The sequence below is a fragment of the Leiobunum rupestre genome, chromosome 3 (genome assembly GCF_980474605.1).
Source record: "Leiobunum rupestre chromosome 3, qqLeiRupe1.1.hap1, whole genome shotgun sequence".
NCBI lineage: Eukaryota > Metazoa > Arthropoda > Arachnida > Opiliones > Sclerosomatidae > Leiobunum > Leiobunum rupestre.
This window is the reverse complement of record NC_143386.1, coordinates 65,034,930-65,061,101: the sequence shown is the minus strand read 5'-3', so window position 1 is coordinate 65,061,101 and position 26,172 is coordinate 65,034,930. Positions and strand designations below refer to the sequence as shown.

The 26,172-nt window shown below is 39.8% G+C and overlaps 4 protein-coding genes across 4 annotated transcripts; all 4 read left to right on the top strand.

Annotated features, from left to right (window-relative positions):
• The first annotated feature begins 8,705 nt into the window (after window positions 1-8,705).
• Window positions 8,706-11,765, top strand: LOC149954289 (uncharacterized). Its single transcript, XM_090169874.1, has one exon. The coding sequence runs from the start codon at window positions 8,706-8,708 to the stop codon at window positions 11,763-11,765; it is 3,060 nt and encodes a 1,019-aa protein (XP_090026000.1).
• A 111-nt stretch (window positions 11,766-11,876) lies between these two features.
• Window positions 11,877-14,180, top strand: LOC149954288 (uncharacterized). The gene has a single exon (XM_090169873.1). It carries the CDS (start codon window positions 11,877-11,879, stop codon window positions 14,178-14,180), a length of 2,304 nt encoding a protein of 767 aa, XP_090025999.1.
• A 2,850-nt stretch (window positions 14,181-17,030) lies between these two features.
• On the top strand, window positions 17,031-20,054 carry LOC149954287 (uncharacterized). Its single transcript, XM_090169872.1, has one exon. It carries the CDS (start codon window positions 17,031-17,033, stop codon window positions 20,052-20,054), a length of 3,024 nt encoding a protein of 1,007 aa, XP_090025998.1.
• Window positions 20,055-20,165: 111 nt separating this feature from the next.
• Window positions 20,166-22,469, top strand: LOC149954286 (uncharacterized). The gene has a single exon (XM_090169871.1). The coding sequence runs from the start codon at window positions 20,166-20,168 to the stop codon at window positions 22,467-22,469; it is 2,304 nt and encodes a 767-aa protein (XP_090025997.1).
• Window positions 22,470-26,172: the final 3,703 nt, after the last annotated feature.

The following is a 26,172-nucleotide window of genomic DNA, read 5'->3' as shown; positions in this document are numbered from 1 at the left end:
TAGCGAAACGCGAACGAGTTAGATGGCACCTGTATCAATTGGCACGAAATTCAAATATGACAATCGACCAAAAACACTAAAGGGGGCAAATGCCCCACTTCTCGGGCTCCGGCCCCAAAAATTACGAAAATCCCGTCGAGGCTATAATAGTGCCTACCGATTGAGATATCAATCGCCTTTGTACCACTAACGTACCGCGAGCAATCGTGTGTACGGCAGCTGGTCAAAAAAATATTTAGTGGCACACTTATGCTTAACTTCTGGGCATAACAAATATTTAGGGTCACACTTATTTTTTACGCGCCTGTTCATACGTTATTGTTATTGCAGGCAGGCTTTCAATGGAATGCGAATATAGCTTCAGCGCGTAAAGAATTCAGGTATGACGCGAAATGGCTAATTAACTCACTTAAAATTAACTTTTTCCAACGCGGCTGCAACCTAAGCTGGAATAGGCCTAGAAGTAACAAAACTGGTGATTTTTGATCAAATCTTACTTACCTACTTCCGGTCGTACGACGTGCGTAAAAAGGGCTTTAAACGTGCGTAAAACGTTGGGGGTCACACTTATTGTTACTTCTGGGAACACGTTGAAAGCTCGGCGCGAACGGCCTTGAAAAATGCGAGAGGGAAACTGGCGTTTAGAACTCTATAGACACGCGGATTTACCATGTCGGAAGTTGCGGGGGTCCGCATACGCTGTCCAAAAAACCTCACTTAGAATTAAAATTAAGCAACGTAATTGCAAATCTAGGTTTAAGGGAAACCACAGCTATTCAAAAATATAACTCTCATGAAAATCGGACTTAAATTAAAGAACGTTATGTAGACTTTTAGGCGAAAATATAAAACCGCGAAAATTGGGGTCCCGTAAATTAACCAGGAAACTATACTTAAATTTAATATTTACTGATATAACTGAAGTTGTATATCCGCTGAATCCTAACCTTACCAAAAATATTTTTTTTAACGTTATCGGACTTAATTTTAAATAAAATATCAACCACACAAAGCGAAACCACAAAAAATAGGAAATTGGGCATTTGCCCAACTTCTCGGGCTCCGATCCCAAAATTACGAAAATCCCGTCGAGGCTATAATAGTGCCTATCGATTGAGATATCAATCGCCTTTGTACCACTAACGTACCGCGAGCAATCGTGTGTACGGCGGCGGTGGCGGCGGCGGCGGCTACACAGTAGGTGATCGTAATACACACAAATCCCTAAGGATTGTGTGTAAAAACCAATGGTAACAAATACACTTGAATAAAAACAAAAGCACTTAAATAATGCATGACACTAAAATAAACTGGGCATTCAAATAAAATTCGTTTCGCGGAAAACACGCGGGCTCTCTCTCTTTAAATTAATTTAACGCCTTTTTGGGCTTTGGCTCATCAAAGACGAATACAGTCTGTTCACTCAATCGCTGGGTCGGTGTCAGATGGACTGTCGACTCCGGATATGGACTGTCGACTTCGGATATGGGCTGGCTCCAGCTGACTTCCGTTCGTACCGAAATGTTGGCGGATGTACGCGAGCCTCGGAATCTCTTTCGCTTTTTAAAATCTTTTAATTTAAACTTCTACTAACTCTGCCTGATACTCGACCAGAACTCTTTGTCTCAACCTTTGTAATGAGTAACTCCTGCCCTGCTTGACGGTAGCGTGTTCCCCCCCTCACATCTATATATTGTAAGATGTCACCCGTGAATCACTAAGTAATATCCCTGCGCCGGGGAAAACCCTTTCTCGGCGTAGTAACAAATGCCTCTTGTAACGCCTCTCCTTCGAGGAGAGGTCAGATTTTGATGTACGACTTCTAATGCTAAATAACATTATTTCTTTTTCTTTAAAGATTAGAACGTAGTTGAACCAGTGGCGTCACCAGGATTTCCAAACTGGTGGCGCTTAAGCCGTAAGCACTGGTCCGGGCCATCCCATTGAGTGATATGGGGGAGGGTGGGGGGGGGGGGCTCCCAAAAAGGTTTGTAAAGTTTAAACATTGAAGCCGGCTAGGAAAAAATGAAATTTTTGATGCCCATTTTTAAGTTCGAAGAAACATTTTGCCAAGTAAATTGTAAGAATTCTGAATTTTAGGAGGCGCATTTCGGAAATTTTAGGTGGCGCTTGAGAAATTTTACAGGTGGCTCAAGCGCCGCCTAAAACACCCTAGCGACGCCACTGCGTAGTTCTTTTATTCGTAGTTAAAACGCAAAGTCGAGTATCCCCCACTACGAATATGGTGGAGGCCCGGGTTTGGTTTTAAAGGGGCTCCAAAGTTCGGTGGCCAAAAAAAGAAAGAGAGAGAGAGAGGGGTTCGGTGGCTCGCAATAGGGCAAGATGTGTACCGCGCATAAAACACCGTATGTAGAGTAGAGCCATTCGATCACATGTTGGGGTAGTAAAACTTTCGCGGACAAGAAAATAATTTTGTAAGAATAAGACAGCCTAACGGGGATAGCAAACATAAAAGGTCTTTAAGTAAAATTGCTAGGGGATAATGAGAATGCTTTCTCCGCGAAGGTAAACTTAAAAATCAAGATGGTAGGAAAATATACGTAAAGCTAAATTGAAGTTCCGACCAGGTCCGGACTGGGACCTAAAACCAGCCCGGGCATTTTAGAAACGTCGGCCCCTACTTCCCACAAAAACACTACATTGTCATGCTGGCTAGATGGCCTCACGGCCCTTTGACCACACCGGCCCATCGGGCATTTGCCCGATCTGCCCTATGGCCAGTCCGGGCCTGGTTCCGACAGATATTTTAAGAAATCAATGGTGACGCTAAGAATATAGAAAAATGAAAACTATTTTAATAAATTAAGAATGATAAAATTAAGTGTCGTGAGGTTCACATTCCTACAACCCGTACTATCTGGAAGGCAGTCGCTGTACCTAGTCTATACGTACGCGAACGATGTCCTTTGCTTCAAGGAACAAAGAGAAAACTTGAACAATAGCAATTATCCGTGGGTAAACCGCGGGGGGGGGGGGGGAATGTCATGACTGCGATGGCGGCGATAGAGGGCAAGATGGCTTGGTCAACTTTTGTTGTCCTACCTAGTCGACTCATTCGTATGGCTCCGGATCATACCAAGAACAAAGTAAACCGATATCTATACGGGCAACGAGTCTTCCGACCGCGTGCATCGGGCTAACGGTTACGGTCACTCCCGTGGAGAGGTGAAGACGGTGGCTGATTGTGCAAAGCGGTACGTGAAAACTCCAACGCGAAGTGGCGTCAAGAGATCGACAAACACCGTAGTCTCTCCTTGTATAGCAGAAAGGTCAGTATGTCAAGGTCAGTGGCGTAGGCAAGGGGGTGGTTTCCGGGTCCAGACCCCAACTTGGTCCTACCTTTGACCATGGAGGAAGAGAGAGGAGGCTTTATGAATAACCTTTTTACCCCGGGAGCTTGATGCCAACTCCCACAGGGTAGGAGAGTGGGGGCTGACAAAAAAGGGGATCAGCACCCGTCAACTCTAGTTGGCACCCTCTATTTTTGTTGAAATTGTGCCCGTTGTGAAATTACACCGAGTACGCCTAAACACTAAAAGAGGGCGCCAAATAGGGAACGCGTGAGATGACACGAAAACCGACGGGTGCTGATCCCCTTTCGGGGCAAAAAGGTCATTCATAAATCCTCCTCTCTCTTCCTCCATGCTTTGACTGTACTAAATTTCCGCCCCCTTCTCGACCTCTCTTAACATTCACATACCTCGACCCCCCCCCCTTGACGAATTTCTGCCTACGCCACTGGTCAATGTAGAGGCTCGCTCGAACGGCATGTCCTGGTTGATTGTCCGAGATTCGAAGATGTTCGGATTGAATACATCTACACCATCGAACTGGACAAATCGGACGACTGCGTGGCGTATTTGGTTGGTTTGGGAGCGGGCAGTGTGATGTGAAATGGGTACTTGCTTCTGAGGAAAATAATTTTGAGTCGTTGGAATAGCGTGAGAACTAAAAGGTCAGCTACGAATTAGTGCCAAACGATAATATACTTGTACAGTGGCGTAAAAACGGGGGGTACAGGGGTACAATGTACCCCCCTTGAAATTGGAAAAGGGCGCCAAATTGTTTTAGAATGTACTTATTTTTGGTTTAACTTTACACATTGTAATTAGTTTAGTTTTCTAAAAATATTGTCCTTCATTTTTGGTTTTCCTATTTTGTTTTAAATTTAATTTTTTTGGCAAACTTATTTTAAAAAATGTTTTGACGATGACAAATGTACGGCACTCGTGAAACCATTTAATTCTTGATTTAAAAGGGATTTGTTATAGAATAATTTTCTAGGTATTTATCGCTTTTGCTAGTGAAGCAGGGTACACGACATTACTATATGGACAATGGTGTTTGAACATTACTATATGGCGGAAAAATAGAATATGCGTATTTTTTATAGAATACTAGCCGTAGAATTTCTAATACTACAAAATAATAAGACTATAAAATAATAAGATTAATACTACAAAATATACACTTAAGAATAACAGATATACGATCAATAAAATGAAATAAAATGAAATACAATACAATACAAATAAAAACAGTGTATCGACTCGAGCCCGGGCTCCCCTTTGGGCCACGGGCCCTGGTGTAGATCACACCACTATACACCACTATACTGCATTCCATATATGAAGACTTTTCGTCTGTTCTGAGATTTCGAAGTAGGGTAGCTAGGGTACCCCGTTGACGTACTTTTACTCCAATTTTGTACTCGCGAATAGTTCGGATTGGTGTAACATAGACGGAGTAAAAATATTTCCAAAAAGAAAAAATGGATACGAAATATATTAAACCCCTTTACTCTAAATGAAACTATTAGCGGGCCTCACCAACTGAGCAGACTTTAACGCAGAGGACTATGACTGTACAGACGGCAAAATCCGATTACTCATATTTACTTTTGTTTTTGATGAGAAATAGGAAGTGTAAATACGGCTGTAGTTTTTATACCATAAGTAACATAATATATAGTATAATTATCAGCGAAAATTGGAACATAAGTTATTTTCACTACCAAGGATTGTAAATTTGATTTAGGGGGTGGAGAGCAACGCTAAAATTTGGGTAGTAATTCTTAGTTTTCTCACCACCGGAAGAGGCAAATACTTGAATTAAGGGTAAGACATGAGCAATCGAAAAGTAGTGTCGTCGTGTAGAACACTTCTACAGTCGCCAGTAGGACAATTAATTTTAATATCATTCTTTTTGGAACATATTACCTAAGTTATACTGGAAAGCCCGCATTTGCATTCTTTGAGACGTTCAAAATTATTCATGGTCTCTACAATGTCCAATATAACGAGTTTTTTTAAAATGGTCTGGGCGCAAAGCCCCCATAATTGTGGGGTGGCGGAGTGGTTAGCACTTTCGCCTCGCAGCAAGAGGAGCCGGGTTCGAACCCAGCTTGTGGCACTGGGAACAACTCCTTCTGCGCTGAATTTGCAAGCACTCTCCCCACTGTTTTAAGGGGTTTTTCCCCGAGCTCTTCGGTTTCCCCTTCTATAAAAACTTGTTAAGGTTAACGGCAATAGTTAGTGTAGGGAGCTGTTGGCTCGATCACGTGGTGCCTTGGGTATTAGCCTAGCCTAGACCCATGAGGAAAGTTGGAGGGCCGAAAATTACCATTTTTACCTGGCAACTCAGCATTTGAACGGAACATCCGTTTCCTTACTTCCGCCTGTATATTTCAATGGCTCAAAACGTCACAAACAGGATGTTCCGTCCAGAGGGCCCACTTAAGCCTCATCTGCGGCCCCTCGTTTTGTTATGGGTCTTATAGCGCGCAACGCCGTGTGTTTTTCACTCAACGGGTTGTAAATGATTGGAATCAGCTCCCGACAATTGTGAAAGTTAAATCCTCAGCCTCAGCGTTCAAGACCCGCCTTGATAAGTTTTGTGGCTGGTAAAACTAAAAAAACAAAATGTTTATATATATATATATCTATATCTATATATATATATATATATATATATATACCCATATTGTATGTCACTTTTCTTCATATTGTTTTCTCTTGTTTGTATATTTCCTTCTCCGAAAGCAGTGACCTCTGACCCGAAGGGTTAAGAGCGGGGTAAAGTTACCAGTGACGATACTAATATTGCACCACAGTGAGTCCGCAAAGAATTCTTGGCGGGCTTTTTTTCGGCAGCCAATTAGGTTGGAGACCGGAAGCGTCATCCGAGGGGCCCGCTATATGAAGGGCCATCGGGACACTGCTGGACGTTATTTTTTTTTGGTTCCGGACTCAATCCGGAGTGCAAAGTTGGTAAATACATATTATCATAATAAAATGATTATTTTACAATTTGACTCTCGTACATGGTTTAAACATAAGCTAACAATTTCCAGGCTTCACAATACTAACTTTAATTATTAATTTAGTTAATTGGAAACTAAAAAAATTAGTTTTATTAGAAATTTATAATATTCATCTTACGAAATAACTATCGATCTAGGCCATTTAAATGAGACATGTAACTTCACAGGCTCGACAGAACAGAGGCGTAGCCAGGGAGGCACAGGGACCATGGTGAATGCCCCCCCCCCCCAAACAAAATCCTAGCAACCACACTGACACAGAATCTGTAGGGCACTTTTTCCTGCCGAATCGCGGATGCACACAGAAAAATATTATTGTAGGTTTTACAGTAATCTGCGGTCAGCATAGATGCCAGCAGAATGCTGTTAATTTCAAAACCAACTATGACTGTTTTTTTAATGTCATGCTTCCTGTTAAATTTACTGGACACTCTGCTGTTTAAAAATACAGCAAGATAAAGTTATATTTGCAGAGTATTGCTGTTTATTTAATCTTCATAGCAGACGTATTTAATAGGGTAAATGCATGCAGTTTTTACAGTAAAATCCAATGTTTGTAAAATTCCAGTGTTTGCCGTAGTTTTAGTTATCAAACGTATTTAGTACAGAACCTATTCACAACCTTAAAATTTCATCAAAATTTTAGGGATCAAACCATTATGATATTGGTTTAATTAAAAATTTGCAAATATTTTATTAATCAATTCAGGATAGAAATATCTAAAATATTTAAAAATTATTAAAATTGTTATAACATTAACATAACATTAAAAAATAATTTAAAATGACTACAATTCTAGTTGATAATGTTTAGCTCGAGCCTTTGTACTTTAGAATTATAAGGAAAACCAAAGGAAAGTAAACTATTAACTTGGTTTCAAATTATTAAGCACACCATGAACAAGGGTTGTAATTAATATAGCATTTTGCGTGGGATGCTACTTATACAAAAGAGTAAATAAAAATGTTTTTATCGGATATTATTATATTTAAAACTAAAATGAAACTTGTGCGATTTTTAAAAATGTTTTGACAACTAAATAATAATTAGTTGTTTTATATACTAGCAGAAAAAACAGCAACGTGTGGTACATTTTATGCATTTTTGAAGTAAAACGTCAACCACGGTTTCATATTGTTAATTTTAATATAACTGTCATTTTAGAAACAGTACGAATATGAATTTTTACAGTCGCTACTGTTTTCTTCAAAATACAGCAGAAAACTGTAAAATTTACGACAAACTGCTGTTACCCCACTTCAACTGCACCTTGCTGTAAATTATAAACCGTATTTGCTGTTTTTTCAACAGTAAGTTTTGAGTGTGTGTATACACCGCATCACAAATTCGCCGAGTTTATTACCTCGCTTAAGGTTGTAAAATGTTAAAATAACACTGCGTAGGGTTACTTACTAATGTTTTTTTTTTGAAAAATCAGCGGTAGCCAAAGTAGGTACATTTTTCATTTTCAGGATATTAAGATACGTACTTCTCTCGTAGGATGTATGTTATATACTTCTGGTTATATTTATTTAAAGATGGCGCAAGGGTAGCGTGAGAAAAATGAACGATTTTGAGCAAGACCTGGGGCGCGTCAAGTTATCGAGATCTAAATCTTACCGTAAGATTTTGTTCTTGCAAGACAATTTCTTAGTTAAAAGAATTTAAAAAAAAGTGTCAAGTTGTGTCAAATATTTGCTTAAATTTTGTATAAATTTGATTGTATGTTAGTTTTTAATTCTAATAAGTGTTTAAAAATTGTCGGATTCGGGTTAGGGATTTTTTTCTCAAGTTTTTATTGTAAATACGACTTTTGGAATTGTTAAGGATTGGGTTATTTTGTTCCCGTCCATCTTTTATCTCTCTTTTGTATAGTATGTATCATGTATATTGTATCTTTTATCTTGTAGCGTCGTCATGTCGCGCGGGGCTTGGTCAGGCGGCTGAAAACTTTTCCATTGCTCTGGGGTTTATCCCTTGTCGTCACTGTCCAAGCCCAAGTTGGGAAATGTTTCGGGGTATAAAGGGGGGTGATTTTATTTTTGAAGAGTAGTCTAAAATAGAAAGCGAGAAGAGCTCCTTCGTGCGAGAAGGACTCCCTGGCGGAGGGAGAATAAGAAATAAAGTTTTTTTGTTTAGTTAAAATTGGTCAAGTTATTTTTAGTAGTATAAGCGTGTGCGTGCGAAGAGTCTATATGTTTCAGTCCGTGTAACTCTTCGGGTTGAAAATTAAATTTTCAATCCAAGTAATTAGTTAGCTCTCCCAGAAAAGGTCAACATTTTTTGGTGCCGAAACCCGGGAAGAAACCTAGAGAAATTTTTAGTAAAAGAAAACGCGTATCAGTCGCGTAGCGGAGCATCATGACAGATTTAGCGAGGCTAGTGAAGCAGAGAGGGACACAGCGTGGAGTAGTTACGACGCAATGCAAAAAGATAGAAGAAGAATTGGGCAATTCACCGATAAGCAGTCTAAAGCTCTTAGACAGCATAGCTCAACTGAACTCAAAAGAGAAGAAAAGGGAGGACCTCAACGAGAAAATCCTCAACTTAACCATCGCGGATGACGACTACGACCAAGAACTGGAAGATATCGAAATCTGGAGCGAAAAATTAGTCCAGTGGAAAGATCGAGCGCAGCGGTATTTGGATGACGCTAAAACACCAAGAGCTCAGTCGCCGCAGCAGCCCTACTTTTCAGCGCCGCAGGCAGGAGTACCATTCGTCCAGCATCAGGCCGCCGGGCCTTCGATTCGCCTTCCGAAGCTGGAGCTGAAAAAATACGACGGCAACGAAGATCAGTGGCTGGAGTTTTGGGGACAATATGAGAGTGCCATTCACAACAACGAAGCGTTCTCAAGTAAAAAGGAGAAATTCCAGTATTTAAAAACTTTGTTAAGAGGGAAGGCCGAAAGGGCCATAGAAGGCTTATCATTAACGGAATCTAACTACGAGGTAGCTATTGATATATTACGTAAACGATTTGGTAACAATGAAACCCAAATTAGTAATAGATTAAACAAGTTTTTGGCAATGCAAGCGATAAAAAGTTCCGATGAGGTAGACGCCCCTAGAAATTTACACGACACCTGTCAAATAGAGGTGCGTAGTCTCGAGTCCATGGGTCGTTTAAAGGCAAATTACGGTGAATTTTTAGCCCATATTATCGGCGGGCTTCTCCCCATGGATTTATTGCAAACCTTTAATAGGGGTAAAAAGGAAAGCGAATTATGGGATATTAACGAAATGTTGTCATTTTTAAATATGGAAGTACAGTGTCGCGAGAGGGCCATCGCCGTACACAGAGGTGCGCCGCAGCAAAGGCAAAAATCCAATATTGGTAGCGCAAGTGGTAATAATCAGATTCAAAATAGATATCGATTTAATAATCGTAATAATTTCTCTCCGAAACCACCAAGTTTATCTTCGGCTGCAGCTCTGAATACGGGGATAGTTCCTAGAAGTAATACTTATCCGTGTATATTTTGTAACAGTTTAGAACATCCATTTTATCATTGCGACGTAAAAACTGTCAATGAAAAGAGAGGTATCGCGTTGCAAAAGCAATTATGCTTCCTATGTTTAAGAAATAATCATAAATCGGATAGATGTCAGGGTAAAATTCAGCAGTGTAGAAATTGTAAACGTAAACATCATCAAATATTATGCTGCGAATCGGCAGATGCTAGAAGAAATAATGCTAGTGATAACTTAGTCCCCAAAGAGCTAGAGAAGGAAAAAGATATTAGCGGTGAAAGGTCAAATCAAAGTGTGGTTGCGGTAAATACAATGGCGCACAATTCCGGTTCGGAAGTGGTTTTATTGCAAACAGCGGCGGCAAACGTAGAAGATTCAAAAGGGTCGAAATTTAGAGTGCGAGTTTTGTTAGATGGCGGAAGCCATAGATGCTTTATCAGGGAAAAGGTATCGCGGGAGCTTGGATTGGAGGTTGTGGGCGTAGAGTCTTTGAGCATTCACCCTTTTGGTAGCATTCCTATTGTATCTCAGAGGAAAAAGGTGAGGGTAGTTTTGAGTAACGTGCGTAATGGGGAAAAAATAGAAATAATAGCCCTAGAAATTCCAGAGATTTGCGGAGCTGTTTTCTCGGTGCCAGGAGAAAACATTAGAAACGAGATGCGACTCAGAAATCTCCAGCTAGCGGAAGTAGAAGTTCCAAATAGCGGAAACCAGAGCGCCCCGATAGATGTTTTAATCGGCGCGGATTATTTTTGGAGAATAGTTAAATGCCATATTGAACGCTTGGAAGGGGCCCTAGTAGCTATAGAAACGATGCTTGGTTGGACCGTTCAATGCACGGTTTCAGTTGCTTCTTCGTCAGTCGGGGTTAACTCGATAGCCGTGACGCACGTAGCCGTTAGGACCGAAGAAGAATTAGTATCAGAAAAATTAGAATATTTTTGGAATCTCGAGGCCATTGGAGTAACTGATAACCCCAAGGAAGATGGCCCGGGGCAAGATAGCGTAATAGAATATTTTGAGAACAATATTAAGTTTAAAGAGGGACGTTATGAGGTAGCCCTCCCGTGGAAGACAAACAAAGACAAATTAGGCGATAATTTTGAGGTTGCTAAAATACGCACTCAAAATCTTATCGGGAAATTACGAGCGGATCAGACTAAATTTGAGAGTTATAACGAGGTCATTCAGGAGCAATTGAGAAATGGGATTGTTGAGGAGGTTGATTTGAGTGAGGAAATAGAAGGGCCATGTTATTATATTCCTCATCGCGCGGTAATAAGGGAAGACAGTTTAACTACCAAGTTAAGAATTGTTTATGACGCGTCCTCGCATTCAGCGAACCGTCCTTCTTTGAATGACTGTTTAGAGGTGGGGCCAAACTTGACCCCCGAGCTTTTTGGAATTTTAGTACGTTTTAGAGGGTATGAAGTTGCAATAGCCGGAGATGTGGAAAAAGCATTTCATCAAATAGGGATTAGGCCCGAAGATAGAGACGCGCTGCGATTTCTGTGGGTGGAAAATTCGGGAGGAGGAAATTTCAAGGTCTTCAGATTCACACGTGCGGTTTTTGGAGTAACATCTAGCCCATTTTTATTGTCCGCGACAGTTAAACACCATGTCCGTAAATTTGAAGGGGAATTCCCTGATGCCTGTCAATCATTGCTGCAAAATCTTTACGTCGACGATAACATTTCAGGTGCTAGTGAGGTTAAGAAAGCGAGCGACTTAATCAGAGATTCGACCGTCATAATGGCCAGGGGAGGAATGAACTTGCGTAAATGGCGAAGTAATTCCGACACAATTAGAAAAGAATGGGGAGACCAAACAACAGGACTAAGCGAGAATTCTATACCGGGGCATTCTCCACTGAAAGTTTTGGGGATGGCTTGGGATGAGATTAAGGATATTCTAACATTTAACGTATCAGAACTTCTGAGATTTTGAATTACCAAAAAAGACACAAAGCGTTGGGTCTTACAGGCAGTGGCTAGGTTATATGACCCTCTAGGATTAATATCTCCATTTTTAATTAGAGCAAAAATATTATTTCAGGAAATGTGGGCATGGGGAGAGGATGATAAAGCGAAGAAATTAGATTGGGATACGAAATTGCCAACCGAATTAGCCATAAAATTCGATAGATGGAGCTCTGAGCTTGTAGAATTAGAAAACTTCGAGATTCCCAGATTTTATTTTGAAAATGCGCCAGAGGGAGAAGAGTCTAGTTTAGATCTACATGGCTTCGTTGATGCCTCAATCAAGGCATACGCGGCTGTAATTTATGTACGTAGAAAATACGCAAATGGACAGGTTAGAACCGCGTTAGTGGCGTCAAAAACGCGCGTAGCTCCTCTGGATAAACAAACAACGAAAAAACCTAAAACCAAATTAACACAATCGCTTACCCTACCGAGATTAGAGTTAATGGGAGCCTTATTGGGTGCTAGGCTTATGACCTGTATCCTAGACCTTTTTCCAGTTCCCGCGCCTACTGTCAAAATGTGGACGGACTCCACAATAGTATTAGATTGGGTAAAGGGAGATAAATCGCCCGAAAGATTCAAGCCATTTGTAGCAAATAGAGTTCTAGAGATATTGAAACTCACGGATGCCGCCTGCTGGGGTCATTGTGTAGGAATTGAAAATCCCGCTGATTTGCCTTCTACGGGAAAAATATTGAAAGAATTAAAAAATAGTTCGTTATGGTTTAAAGGGCCGCAGTGGTTTATAGAAGGTAAAAATTCAGAATCAAACGCTTATTTACGTGGGGTAGACGAGTCTGAATACGCGGAGGAATTACGCGCGGTAAAAGACAAAGCTAGTTTGATTGTGGGGGCCTTTGAAACTAAAAGACAGACAGCCGAAGCGGAAGAGCATAAGACGCCAGTGCTAGATTTAGCAAAATATAGCTCAGCCAACTTTGTTTATCGAATGACCGCCAGAATTAAAAGAATTTTTACCAATGTTAGATTAAAATGTAAAAAAAACGACCCCCTAACCGCGGAAGAACTAGCAGATGCCGAAAAGTATTGGGTTAAAATTGTGCAATTAGAATGTTTTCCGCAGGAAGTAAAATGTTTAAATACGAACACCGCTCTACCCAAGCAATCGAGTTTGTTTACGTTGACGCCATTCCTCGATGAGGAAGGACTTATGCGCGTAGGTGGAAGAATTGGCGAAGCAGACATTAGTTATAACCAAAAGCACCCATGGATCTTGTCGGCTAAACATAGACTAACCGAGTTAATAATTGATGACATTCACATTCGTTTAAAGCACGCGGGAGTAGATCAAACTCTCGTAGAAATTCGAGAACAATTCTGGATTCCGAAAATCCGCCCTTTAGTTAAACGAGAAGTTCACGGGTGCCCCAGATGCAAAAGATTTCGCGCTAAAGGTTCGACGCCAATAATGGCGCCGCTTCCGGCTTCCAGAATCAATCCAGCGCCGCCGTTCGAAATTTGCGGGGTAGACTTCGGAGGCCCCTTGTATACGAGAAAAGGGAGCAAGTGTTACGTCGCGCTGTTCACCTGCGCCGTAACGCGCGCGGTGCATCTCGAGCTAGTCTCAAGTTTGTCCACAAAACATTTTTTATTAAGCTTTCGCCGATTTATCGCGCGCCGAGGAGTTGTGAGAGTGATATACAGCGATAACGCGAAAACTTTTAAATTAGCAGAACACGAGTTAAATTTACTGTTAAAGAACACGAGTAGTCCGGAAATATTAGATTATTTCGGTAAACTTAGAATTTCGTGGAGATATATCACCGACCGTGCCAGTTGGCATGGCGGATTCTGGGAACGAATGATAAAAAGTGTTAAGGATGCTCTGAGGAGGTCGTTAGGTAACGCCAGTCTAGAGTACGAAGAATTGGAAACGATACTTCTAGAAATCGAGGCTATGGTCAATTCTCGACCCATTAGTTTCATTTATCCCGATACGGGGGAACCGACTCCTTTGACTCCTTCACACTTTTTGGTCGGTAAAAGGTTAACCGCCCTTCCTTCGCAAGTTTTTAAAGACGATGAACTAGTGCCCGTTCATAGGCAAGATTTAAAGCGACGAGAAAGATATTGGCAAACCTTAGTAGATCGATTTTGGGTGCGATGGCAGAAAAATTACCTTTTAGAGCTGAGATCAGCCCATCACCGCCCAGTACATGGCAAAACGAAAGAGTTGGCCATTAACGACGTTGTGTTAATTAAGGAGGCAAAAATGCCTCGACTTATGTGGAAACTTGCAGTTGTAGAATCTCTAAAGAAGGGTAGAGACAATGTTGTTCGTTCAGGTTTGGTTAGATTACCTAATCGCAGCCGTATAAGGCGCCCAGTTCAAAAATTATGTAATCTGGAATTTTAATGTTGGCGGGAGTGTCAAATATTTGCTTAAATTTTGTATAAATTTGATTGTATGTTAGTTTTTAATTCTAATAAGTGTTTAAAAATTGTCGGATTCGGGTTAGGGATTTTTTTCTCATGTTTTTATTGTAAATACGACTTTTGGAATTGTTAAGGATTGGGTTATTTTGTTCCCGTCCATCTTTTATCTCTCTTTTGTATAGTATGTATCATGTATATTGTATCTTTTATCTTGTAGCGTCGTCATGTCGCGCGGGGCTTGGTCAGGCGGCTGAAAACTTTTCCATTGCTCTGGGGTTTATCCCTTGTCGTCACTGTCCAAGCCCAAGTTGGGAAATGTTTCGGGGTATAAAGGGGGGTGATTTTATTTTTGAAGAGTAGTCTAAAATAGAAAGCGAGAAGAGCTCCTTCGTGCGAGAAGGACTCCCTGGCGGAGGGAGAATAAGAAATAAAGTTTTTTTGTTTAGTTAAAATTGGTCAAGTTATTTTTAGTAGTATAAGCGTGTGCGTGCGAAGAGTCTATATGTTTCAGTCCGTGTAACTCTTCGGGTTGAAAATTAAATTTTCAATCCAAGTAATTAGTTAGCTCTCCCAGAAAAGGTCAACATTTTAACTATCGATCTAGGCCATTTAAATGAGACATGTAACTTCACAGGCTCGACAGAACAGAGGCGTAGCCAGGGAGGCACAGGGACCATGGTGAATGCCCCCCCCCCCCCAAACAAAATCCTAGCAACCACACTGACACAGAATCTGTAGGGCACTTTTTCCTGCCGAATCGCGGATGCACACAGAAAAATATTATTGTAGGTTTTACAGTAATCTGCGGTCAGCATAGATGCCAGCAGAATGCTGTTAATTTCAAAACCAACTATGACTGTTTTTTTAATGTCATGCTTCCTGTTAAATTTACTGGACACTCTGCTGTTTAAAAATACAGCAAGATAAAGTTATATTTGCAGAGTATTGCTGTTTATTTAATCTTCATAGCAGACGTATTTAATAGGGTAAATGCATGCAGTTTTTACAGTAAAATCCAATGTTTGTAAAATTCCAGTGTTTGCCGTAGTTTTAGTTATCAAACGTATTTAGTACAGAACCTATTCACAACCTTAAAATTTCATCAAAATTTTAGGGATCAAACCATTATGATATTGGTTTAATTAAAAATTTGCAAATATTTTATTAATCAATTCAGGATAGAAATATCTAAAATATTTAAAAATTATTAAAATTGTTATAACATTAACATAACATTAAAAAATAATTTAAAATGACTACAATTCTAGTTGATAATGTTTAGCTCGAGCCTTTGTACTTTAGAATTATAAGGAAAACCAAAGGAAAGTAAACTATTAACTTGGTTTCAAATTATTAAGCACACCATGAACAAGGGTTGTAATTAATATAGCATTTTGCGTGGGATGCTACTTATACAAAAGAGTAAATAAAAATGTTTTTATCGGATATTATTATATTTAAAACTAAAATGAAACTTGTGCGATTTTTAAAAATGTTTTGACAACTAAATAATAATTAGTTGTTTTATATACTAGCAGAAAAAACAGCAACGTGTGGTACATTTTATGCATTTTTGAAGTAAAACGTCAACCACGGTTTCATATTGTTAATTTTAATATAACTGTCATTTTAGAAACAGTACGAATATGAATTTTTACAGTCGCTACTGTTTTCTTCAAAATACAGCAGAAAACTGTAAAATTTACGACAAACTGCTGTTACCCCACTTCAACTGCACCTTGCTGTAAATTATAAACCGTATTTGCTGTTTTTTCAACAGTAAGTTTTGAGTGTGTGTATACACCGCATCACAAATTCGCCGAGTTTATTACCTCGCTTAAGGTTGTAAAATGTTAAAATAACACTGCGTAGGGTTACTTACTAATGTTTTTTTTTTGAAAAATCAGCGGTAGCCAAAGTAGGTACATTTTTCATTTTCAGGATATTAAGATACGTACTTCTCTCGTAGGATGTATGTTATATACTTCTGGTTATATTTATTTAAAGATGGCGCAAGGGTAGCGTGAGAAAAATGAACGATTTTGAGCAAGACCTGGGGCGCGTCAAGTTATCGAGATCTAAATCTTACCGTAAGATTTTGTTCTTGCAAGACAATTTCTTAGTTAAAAGAATTTAAAAAAAAGTGTCAAGTTGTGTCAAATATTTGCTTAAATTTTGTATAAATTTGATTGTATGTTAGTTTTTAATTCTAATAAGTGTTTAAAAATTGTCGGATTCGGGTTAGGGATTTTTTTCTCAAGTTTTTATTGTAAATACGACTTTTGGAATTGTTAAGGATTGGGTTATTTTGTTCCCGTCCATCTTTTATCTCTCTTTTGTATAGTATGTATCATGTATATTGTATCTTTTATCTTGTAGCGTCGTCATGTCGCGCGGGGCTTGGTCAGGCGGCTGAAAACTTTTCCATTGCTCTGGGGTTTATCCCTTGTCGTCACTGTCCAAGCCCAAGTTGGGAAATGTTTCGGGGTATAAAGGGGGGTGATTTTATTTTTGAAGAGTAGTCTAAAATAGAAAGCGAGAAGAGCTCCTTCGTGCGAGAAGGACTCCCTGGCGGAGGGAGAATAAGAAATAAAGTTTTTTTGTTTAGTTAAAATTGGTCAAGTTATTTTTAGTAGTATAAGCGTGTGCGTGCGAAGAGTCTATATGTTTCAGTCCGTGTAACTCTTCGGGTTGAAAATTAAATTTTCAATCCAAGTAATTAGTTAGCTCTCCCAGAAAAGGTCAACATTTTTTGGTGCCGAAACCCGGGAAGAAACCTAGAGAAATTTTTAGTAAAAGAAAACGCGTATCAGTCGCGTAGCGGAGCATCATGACAGATTTAGCGAGGCTAGTGAAGCAGAGAGGGACACAGCGTGGAGTAGTTACGACACAATGCAAAAAGATAGAAGAAGAATTGGGCAATTCACCGATAAGCAGTCTAAAGCTCTTAGACAGCATAGCTCAACTGAACTCAAAAGAGAAGAAAAGGGAGGACCTCAACGAGAAAATCCTCAACTTAACCATCGCGGATGACGACTACGACCAAGAACTGGAAGATATCGAAATCTGGAGCGAAAAATTAGTCCAGTGGAAAGATCGAGCGCAGCGGTATTTGGATGACGCTAAAACACCAAGAGCTCAGTCGCCGCAGCAGCCCTACTTTTCAGCGCCGCAGGCAGGAGTACCATTCGTCCAGCATCAGGCCGCCGGGCCTTCGATTCGCCTTCCGAAGCTGGAGCTGAAAAAATACGACGGCAACGAAGATCAGTGGCTGGAGTTTTGGGGACAATATGAGAGTGCCATTCACAACAACGAAGCGTTCTCAAGTAAAAAGGAGAAATTCCAGTATTTAAAAACTTTGTTAAGAGGGAAGGCCGAAAGGGCCATAGAAGGCTTATCATTAACGGAATCTAACTACGAGGTAGCTATTGATATATTACGTAAACGATTTGGTAACAATGAAACCCAAATTAGTAATAGATTAAACAAGTTTTTGGCAATGCAAGCGACAAAAAGTTCCGATGAGGTAGACGCCCCTAGAAATTTACACGACACCTGTTTAAAGGCAAATTACGGTGAATTTTTAGCCCATATTATCGGCGGGCTTCTCCCCATGGATTTATTGCAAACCTTTAATAGGGGTAAAAAGGAAAGCGAATTATGGGATATTAACGAAATGTTGTCATTTTTAAATATGGAAGTACAGTGTCGCGAGAGGGCCATCGCCGTACACAGAGGTGCGCCGCAGCAAAGGCAAAAATCCAATATTGGTAGCGCAAGTGGTAATAATCAGATTCAAAATAGATATCGATTTAATAATCGTAATAATTTCTCTCCGAAACCACCAAGTTTATCTTCGGCTGCAGCTCTGAATACGGGGATAGTTCCTAGAAGTAATACTTATCCGTGTATATTTTGTAACAGTTTAGAACATCCATTTTATCATTGCGACGTAAAAACTGTCAATGAAAAGAGAGGTATCGCGTTGCAAAAGCAATTATGCTTCCTATGTTTAAGAAATAATCATAAATCGGATAGATGTCAGGGTAAAATTCAGCAGTGTAGAAATTGTAAACGTAAACATCATCAAATATTATGCTGCGAATCGGCAGATGCTAGAAGAAATAATGCTAGTGATAACTTAGTCCCCAAAGAGCTAGAGAAGGAAAAAGATATTAGCGGTGAAAGGTCAAATCAAAGTGTGGTTGCGGTAAATACAATGGCGCACAATTCCGGTTCGGAAGTGGTTTTATTGCAAACAGCGGCGGCAAACGTAGAAGATTCAAAAGGGTCGAAATTTAGAGTGCGAGTTTTGTTAGATGGCGGAAGCCATAGATGCTTTATCAGGGAAAAGGTATCGCGGGAGCTTGGATTGGAGGTTGTGGGCGTAGAGTCTTTGAGCATTCACCCTTTTGGTAGCATTCCTATTGTATCTCAGAGGAAAAAGGTGAGGGTAGTTTTGAGTAACGTGCGTAATGGGGAAAAAATAGAAATAATAGCCCTAGAAATTCCAGAGATTTGCGGAGCTGTTTTCTCGGTGCCAGGAGAAAACATTAGAAACGAGATGCGACTCAGAAATCTCCAGCTAGCGGAAGTAGAAGTTCCAAATAGCGGAAACCAGAGCGCCCCGATAGATGTTTTAATCGGCGCGGATTATTTTTGGAGAATAGTTAAATGCCATATTGAACGCTTGGAAGGGGCCCTAGTAGCTATAGAAACGATGCTTGGTTGGACCGTTCAATGCACGGTTTCAGTTGCTTCTTCGTCAGTCGGGGTTAACTCGATAGCCGTGACGCACGTAGCCGTTAGGACCGAAGAAGAATTAGTATCAGAAAAATTAGAATATTTTTGGAATCTCGAGGCCATTGGAGTAACTGATAACCCCAAGGAAGATGGCCCGGGGCAAGATAGCGTAATAGAATATTTTGAGAACAATATTAAGTTTAAAGAGGGACGTTATGAGGTAGCCCTCCCGTGGAAGACAAACAAAGACAAATTAGGCGATAATTTTGAGGTTGCTAAAATACGCACTCAAAATCTTATCGGGAAATTACGAGCGGATCAGACTAAATTTGAGAGTTATAACGAGGTCATTCAGGAGCAATTGAGAAATGGGATTGTTGAGGAGGTTGATTTGAGTGAGGAAATAGAAGGGCCATGTTATTATATTCCTCATCGCGCGGTAATAAGGGAAGACAGTTTAACTACCAAGTTAAGAATTGTTTATGACGCGTCCTCGCATTCAGCGAACCGTCCTTCTTTGAATGACTGTTTAGAGGTGGGGCCAAACTTGACCCCCGAGCTTTTTGGAATTTTAGTACGTTTTAGAGGGTATGAAGTTGCAATAGCCGGAGATGTGGAAAAAGCATTTCATCAAATAGGGATTAGGCCCGAAGATAGAGACGCGCTGCGATTTCTGTGGGTGGAAAATTCGGGAGGAGGAAATTTCAAGGTCTTCAGATTCACACGTGCGGTTTTTGGAGTAACATCTAGCCCATTTTTATTGTCCGCGACAGTTAAACACCATGTCCGTAAATTTGAAGGGGAATTCCCTGATGCCTGTCAATCATTGCTGCAAAATCTTTACGTCGACGATAACATTTCAGGTGCTAGTGAGGTTAAGAAAGCGAGCGACTTAATCAGAGATTCGACCGTCATAATGGCCAGGGGAGGAATGAACTTGCGTAAATGGCGAAGTAATTCCGACACAATTAGAAAAGAATGGGGAGACCAAACAACAGGACTAAGCGAGAATTCTATACCGGGGCATTCTCCACTGAAAGTTTTGGGGATGGCTTGGGATGAGATTAAGGATATTCTAACATTTAACGTATCAGAACTTCTGAGATTTTGAATTACCAAAAAAGACACAAAGCGTTGGGTCTTACAGGCAGTGGCTAGGTTATATGACCCTCTAGGATTAATATCTCCATTTTTAATTAGAGCAAAAATATTATTTCAGGAAATGTGGGCATGGGGAGAGGATGATAAAGCGAAGAAATTAGATTGGGATACGAAATTGCCAACCGAATTAGCCATAAAATTCGATAGATGGAGCTCTGAGCTTGTAGAATTAGAAAACTTCGAGATTCCCAGATTTTATTTTGAAAATGCGCCAGAGGGAGAAGAGTCTAGTTTAGATCTACATGGCTTCGTTGATGCCTCAATCAAGGCATACGCGGCTGTAATTTATGTACGTAGAAAATACGCAAATGGACAGGTTAGAACCGCGTTAGTGGCGTCAAAAACGCGCGTAGCTCCTCTGGATAAACAAACAACGAAAAAACCTAAAACCAAATTAACACAATCGCTTACCCTACCGAGATTAGAGTTAATGGGAGCCTTATTGGGTGCTAGGCTTATGACCTGTATCCTAGACCTTTTTCCAGTTCCCGCGCCTACTGTCAAAATGTGGACGGACTCCACAATAGTATTAGATTGGGTAAAGGGAGATAAATCGCCCGAAAGATTCAAGCCATTTGTAGCAAATAGAGTTCTAGAGATATTGAAACTCACGGATGCCGCCTGCTGGGGTCATTGTGTAGGAATTGAAAATCCCGCTGATTTGCCTTCTACGGGAAAAATATTGAAAGAATTAAAAAATAGTTCGTTATGGTTTAAAGGGCCGCAGTGGTTTATAGAAGGTAAAAATTCAGAATCAAACGCTTATTTACGTGGGGTAGACGAGTCTGAATACGCGGAGGAATTACGCGCGGTAAAAGACAAAGCTAGTTTGATTGTGGGGGCCTTTGAAACTAAAAGACAGACAGCCGAAGCGGAAGAGCATAAGACGCCAGTGCTAGATTTAGCAAAATATAGCTCAGCCAACTTTGTTTATCGAATGACCGCCAGAATTAAAAGAATTTTTACCAATGTTAGATTAAAATGTAAAAAAAACGACCCCCTAACCGCGGAAGAACTAGCAGATGCCGAAAAGTATTGGGTTAAAATTGTGCAATTAGAATGTTTTCCGCAGGAAGTAAAATGTTTAAATACGAACACCGCTCTACCCAAGCAATCGAGTTTGTTTACGTTGACGCCATTCCTCGATGAGGAAGGACTTATGCGCGTAGGTGGAAGAATTGGCGAAGCAGACATTAGTTATAACCAAAAGCACCCATGGATCTTGTCGGCTAAACATAGACTAACCGAGTTAATAATTGATGACATTCACATTCGTTTAAAGCACGCGGGAGTAGATCAAACTCTCGTAGAAATTCGAGAACAATTCTGGATTCCGAAAATCCGCCCTTTAGTTAAACGAGAAGTTCACGGGTGCCCCAGATGCAAAAGATTTCGCGCTAAAGGTTCGACGCCAATAATGGCGCCGCTTCCGGCTTCCAGAATCAATCCAGCGCCGCCGTTCGAAATTTGCGGGGTAGACTTCGGAGGCCCCTTGTATACGAGAAAAGGGAGCAAGTGTTACGTCGCGCTGTTCACCTGCGCCGTAACGCGCGCGGTGCATCTCGAGCTAGTCTCAAGTTTGTCCACAAAACATTTTTTATTAAGCTTTCGCCGATTTATCGCGCGCCGAGGAGTTGTGAGAGTGATATACAGCGATAACGCGAAAACTTTTAAATTAGCAGAACACGAGTTAAATTTACTGTTAAAGAACACGAGTAGTCCGGAAATATTAGATTATTTCGGTAAACTTAGAATTTCGTGGAGATATATCACCGACCGTGCCAGTTGGCATGGCGGATTCTGGGAACGAATGATAAAAAGTGTTAAGGATGCTCTGAGGAGGTCGTTAGGTAACGCCAGTCTAGAGTACGAAGAATTGGAAACGATACTTCTAGAAATCGAGGCTATGGTCAATTCTCGACCCATTAGTTTCATTTATCCCGATACGGGGGAACCGACTCCTTTGACTCCTTCACACTTTTTGGTCGGTAAAAGGTTAACCGCCCTTCCTTCGCAAGTTTTTAAAGACGATGAACTAGTGCCCGTTCATAGGCAAGATTTAAAGCGACGAGAAAGATATTGGCAAACCTTAGTAGATCGATTTTGGGTGCGATGGCAGAAAAATTACCTTTTAGAGCTGAGATCAGCCCATCACCGCCCAGTACATGGCAAAACGAAAGAGTTGGCCATTAACGACGTTGTGTTAATTGAGGAGGCAAAAATGCCTCGACTTATGTGGAAACTTGCAGTTGTAGAATCTCTAAAGAAGGGTAGAGACAATGTTGTTCGTTCAGGTTTGGTTAGATTACCTAATCGCAGCCGTATAAGGCGCCCAGTTCAAAAATTATGTAATCTGGAATTTTAATGTTGGCGGGAGTGTCAAATATTTGCTTAAATTTTGTATAAATTTGATTGTATGTTAGTTTTTAATTCTAATAAGTGTTTAAAAATTGTCGGATTCGGGTTAGGGATTTTTTTCTCATGTTTTTATTGTAAATACGACTTTTGGAATTGTTAAGGATTGGGTTATTTTGTTCCCGTCCATCTTTTATCTCTCTTTTGTATAGTATGTATCATGTATATTGTATCTTTTATCTTGTAGCGTCGTCATGTCGCGCGGGGCTTGGTCAGGCGGCTGAAAACTTTTCCATTGCTCTGGGGTTTATCCCTTGTCGTCACTGTCCAAGCCCAAGTTGGGAAATGTTTCGGGGTATAAAGGGGGGTGATTTTATTTTTGAAGAGTAGTCTAAAATAGAAAGCGAGAAGAGCTCCTTCGTGCGAGAAGGACTCCCTGGCGGAGGGAGAATAAGAAATAAAGTTTTTTTGTTTAGTTAAAATTGGTCAAGTTATTTTTAGTAGTATAAGCGTGTGCGTGCGAAGAGTCTATATGTTTCAGTCCGTGTAACTCTTCGGGTTGAAAATTAAATTTTCAATCCAAGTAATTAGTTAGCTCTCCCAGAAAAGGTCAACATTTTAACTATCGATCTAGGCCATTTAAATGAGACATGTAACTTCACAGGCTCGACAGAACAGAGGCGTAGCCAGGGAGGCACAGGGACCATGGTGAATGCCCCCCCCCCCCAAACAAAATCCTAGCAACCACACTGACACAGAATCTGTAGGGCACTTTTTCCTGCCGAATCGCGGATGCACACAGAAAAATATTATTGTAGGTTTTACAGTAATCTGCGGTCAGCATAGATGCCAGCAGAATGCTGTTAATTTCAAAACCAACTATGACTGTTTTTTTAATGTCATGCTTCCTGTTAAATTTACTGGACACTCTGCTGTTTAAAAATACAGCAAGATAAAGTTATATTTGCAGAGTATTGCTGTTTATTTAATCTTCATAGCAGACGTATTTAATAGGGTAAATGCATGCAGTTTTTACAGTAAAATCCAATGTTTGTAAAATTCCAGTGTTTGCCGTAGTTTTAGTTATCAAACGTATTTAGTACAGAACCTATTCACAACCTTAAAATTTCATCAAAATTTTAGGGATCAAACCATTATGATATTGGTTTAATTAAAAATTTGCAAATATTTTATTAATCAATTCAGGATAGAAATATCTAAAATATTTAAAAATTATTAAAATTGTTATAACATTAACATAACATTAAAAAATAATTTAAAATGACTACAATTCTAGTTGATAATGTTTAGCTCGAGCCTTTGTACTTTAGAATTATAAGGAAAACCAAAGGAAAGTAAACTATTAACTTGGTTTCAAATTATTAAGCACACCATGAACAAGGGTTGTAATTAATATAGCATTTTGCGTGGGATGCTACTTATACAAAAGAGTAAATAAAAATGTTTTTATCGGATATTATTATATTTAAAACTAAAATGAAACTTGTGCGATTTTTAAAAATGTTTTGACAACTAAATAATAATTAGTTGTTTTATATACTAGCAGAAAAAACAGCAACGTGTGGTAAATTTTATGCATTTTTGAAGTAAAACGTCAACCACGGTTTCATATTGTTAATTTTAATATAACTGTCATTTTAGAAACAGTACGAATATGAATTTTTACAGTCGCTACTGTTTTCTTCAAAATACAGCAGAAAACTGTAAAATTTACGACAAACTGCTGTTACCCCACTTCAACTGCACCTTGCTGTAAATTATAAACCGTATTTGCTGTTTTTTCAACAGTAAGTTTTGAGTGTGTGTATACACCGCATCACAAATTCGCCGAGTTTATTACCTCGCTTAAGGTTGTAAAATGTTAAAATAACACTGCGTAGGGTTACTTACTAATGTTTTTTTTTTGAAAAATCAGCGGTAGCCAAAGTAGGTACATTTTTCATTTTCAGGATATTAAGATACGTACTTCTCTCGTAGGATGTATGTTATATACTTCTGGTTATATTTATTTAAAGATGGCGCAAGGGTAGCGTGAGAAAAATGAACGATTTTGAGCAAGACCTGGGGCGCGTCAAGTTATCGAGATCTAAATCTTACCGTAAGATTTTGTTCTTGCAAGACAATTTCTTAGTTAAAAGAATTTAAAAAAAAGTGTCAAGTTGTCTATCAATTTCCTTCGATAAGCTGAATTTGTAAAATAAGTAATACAACTTTAAGCCTTTTTGGAAATAATAGTTCGAAACGTTGCTTTAATTTAAAAAAAAACGACAAATACAATTAGCAATATATTTACCATTTACAAGTCGTTGGAATTCTTCGGCGGAAACCTCAAAATTATAATTTATTCCCGTCATATCATCTTTTAGAGCTACGCCAAATAATTCATTGGCATTCGACGCCATCTTGAATCTTGTTAAAAACTACCTCGAAAGCAATCTTGGGAAAGACGCAAGATTTGTGAGATCAAAAGTTCTTGTTTCCGGTTTTGAAAATAGTCAAGTTAGCAAGATTGCAAGACGTACCCCAGAAGTTCATAACACATCTCTTATATGAGAGTAGTATCCTCCTAGGTTAGGAAATGATACAGACTCGATGCACTTTTTAATAGATTAATTGCAATGTGACTTCAACGAACTATGTCAAATGCCAGAAAAATACACTGCGTAGGGATATACTGATGTTTTAGTGAATCTCAATATTACCAAAAGTGACATAATTACCAAAAGTGTGTCAATCGGACCTATTTCTTAATGAATGTTACGAGCGAAATACAAGTTGGGAGGGGAGAAGGGAAAGTATACCTTGGGGAGGGAAGGAAGTTAAAAACAACAAATAACGCCTCGTAGTGAGGAACGGAGGAACTAAGTAGCACTGGTCAAAGTTAGTGTATTTTTGGATTTTTCGTCGTTCAGCGGAGATGCTATCGCCATCTACCTACGATATAACACCATAGACTAAAAAAAGATCCAGAAAGGCGACAATAAATAGTCTTTTATGTGGTCGATCTCGAATCGAGCATTCATTAAACCTTTAGCATACGAAACTACAGGGATTGTCACACTTTTGGGAATTATGTCACTTTTGATATTACGTAGTTATCCTTACAATTTATCACGTATTTTGAAAATCTGCTGGTGCCTGCGATGAAACCTGTTTCATCAGATCACGTAGCAAAACCCCGCACACTCCCGTGATGCAAATAATCACTAGACCAAAAATAGGCATCAAACTTTCAGGGTCGAACTAAACTCATTACCATGGCAACGAAAACGGGCCACACTCACGAGCGAGTTACGAGTATGTAGATGGAGGTTTCTTTGTACGAGACGTATTTATGCACTTCTGACCAGATGTATAACAGGACATGTAGGTGTCCTAATTTCATAGTCGATCTAAACTCATTACCATGGAAAACCCACGAGCGAGAGTAATATTTATGCACTTCTGACCAGATGTATAATACGAGACCACAGGTATCCATACCTCTACTTGCAACGCTTATCGCGGCAGATTTTCGTCTCGATGTGGCTGACGGTTTTTATGACGTCACTAAGTTAACTTAAAGGGAATATAACCTGCAAAGCAATCTTTACGGAAGACCCCTTCAATTTTTCAAATGTCCCTGTACAGTGGCGCCAAACATTTTTAAAGCCAAAGGCAAGAGCGGCCAGAGCTGCAAGCGTTGGTGTTCC

Excerpts from the sequence above, each read along its gene's own strand:
- LOC149954289 (XM_090169874.1), top strand. The coding sequence starts at position 8,706 with ATGACAGATTTAGCGAGGCTAGTGAAGCAGAGAGGGACACAGCGTGGA.
- LOC149954288 (XM_090169873.1), top strand. The coding sequence starts at position 11,877 with ATGTGGGCATGGGGAGAGGATGATAAAGCGAAGAAATTAGATTGGGAT.
- LOC149954287 (XM_090169872.1), top strand. The coding sequence starts at position 17,031 with ATGACAGATTTAGCGAGGCTAGTGAAGCAGAGAGGGACACAGCGTGGA.
- LOC149954286 (XM_090169871.1), top strand. The coding sequence starts at position 20,166 with ATGTGGGCATGGGGAGAGGATGATAAAGCGAAGAAATTAGATTGGGAT.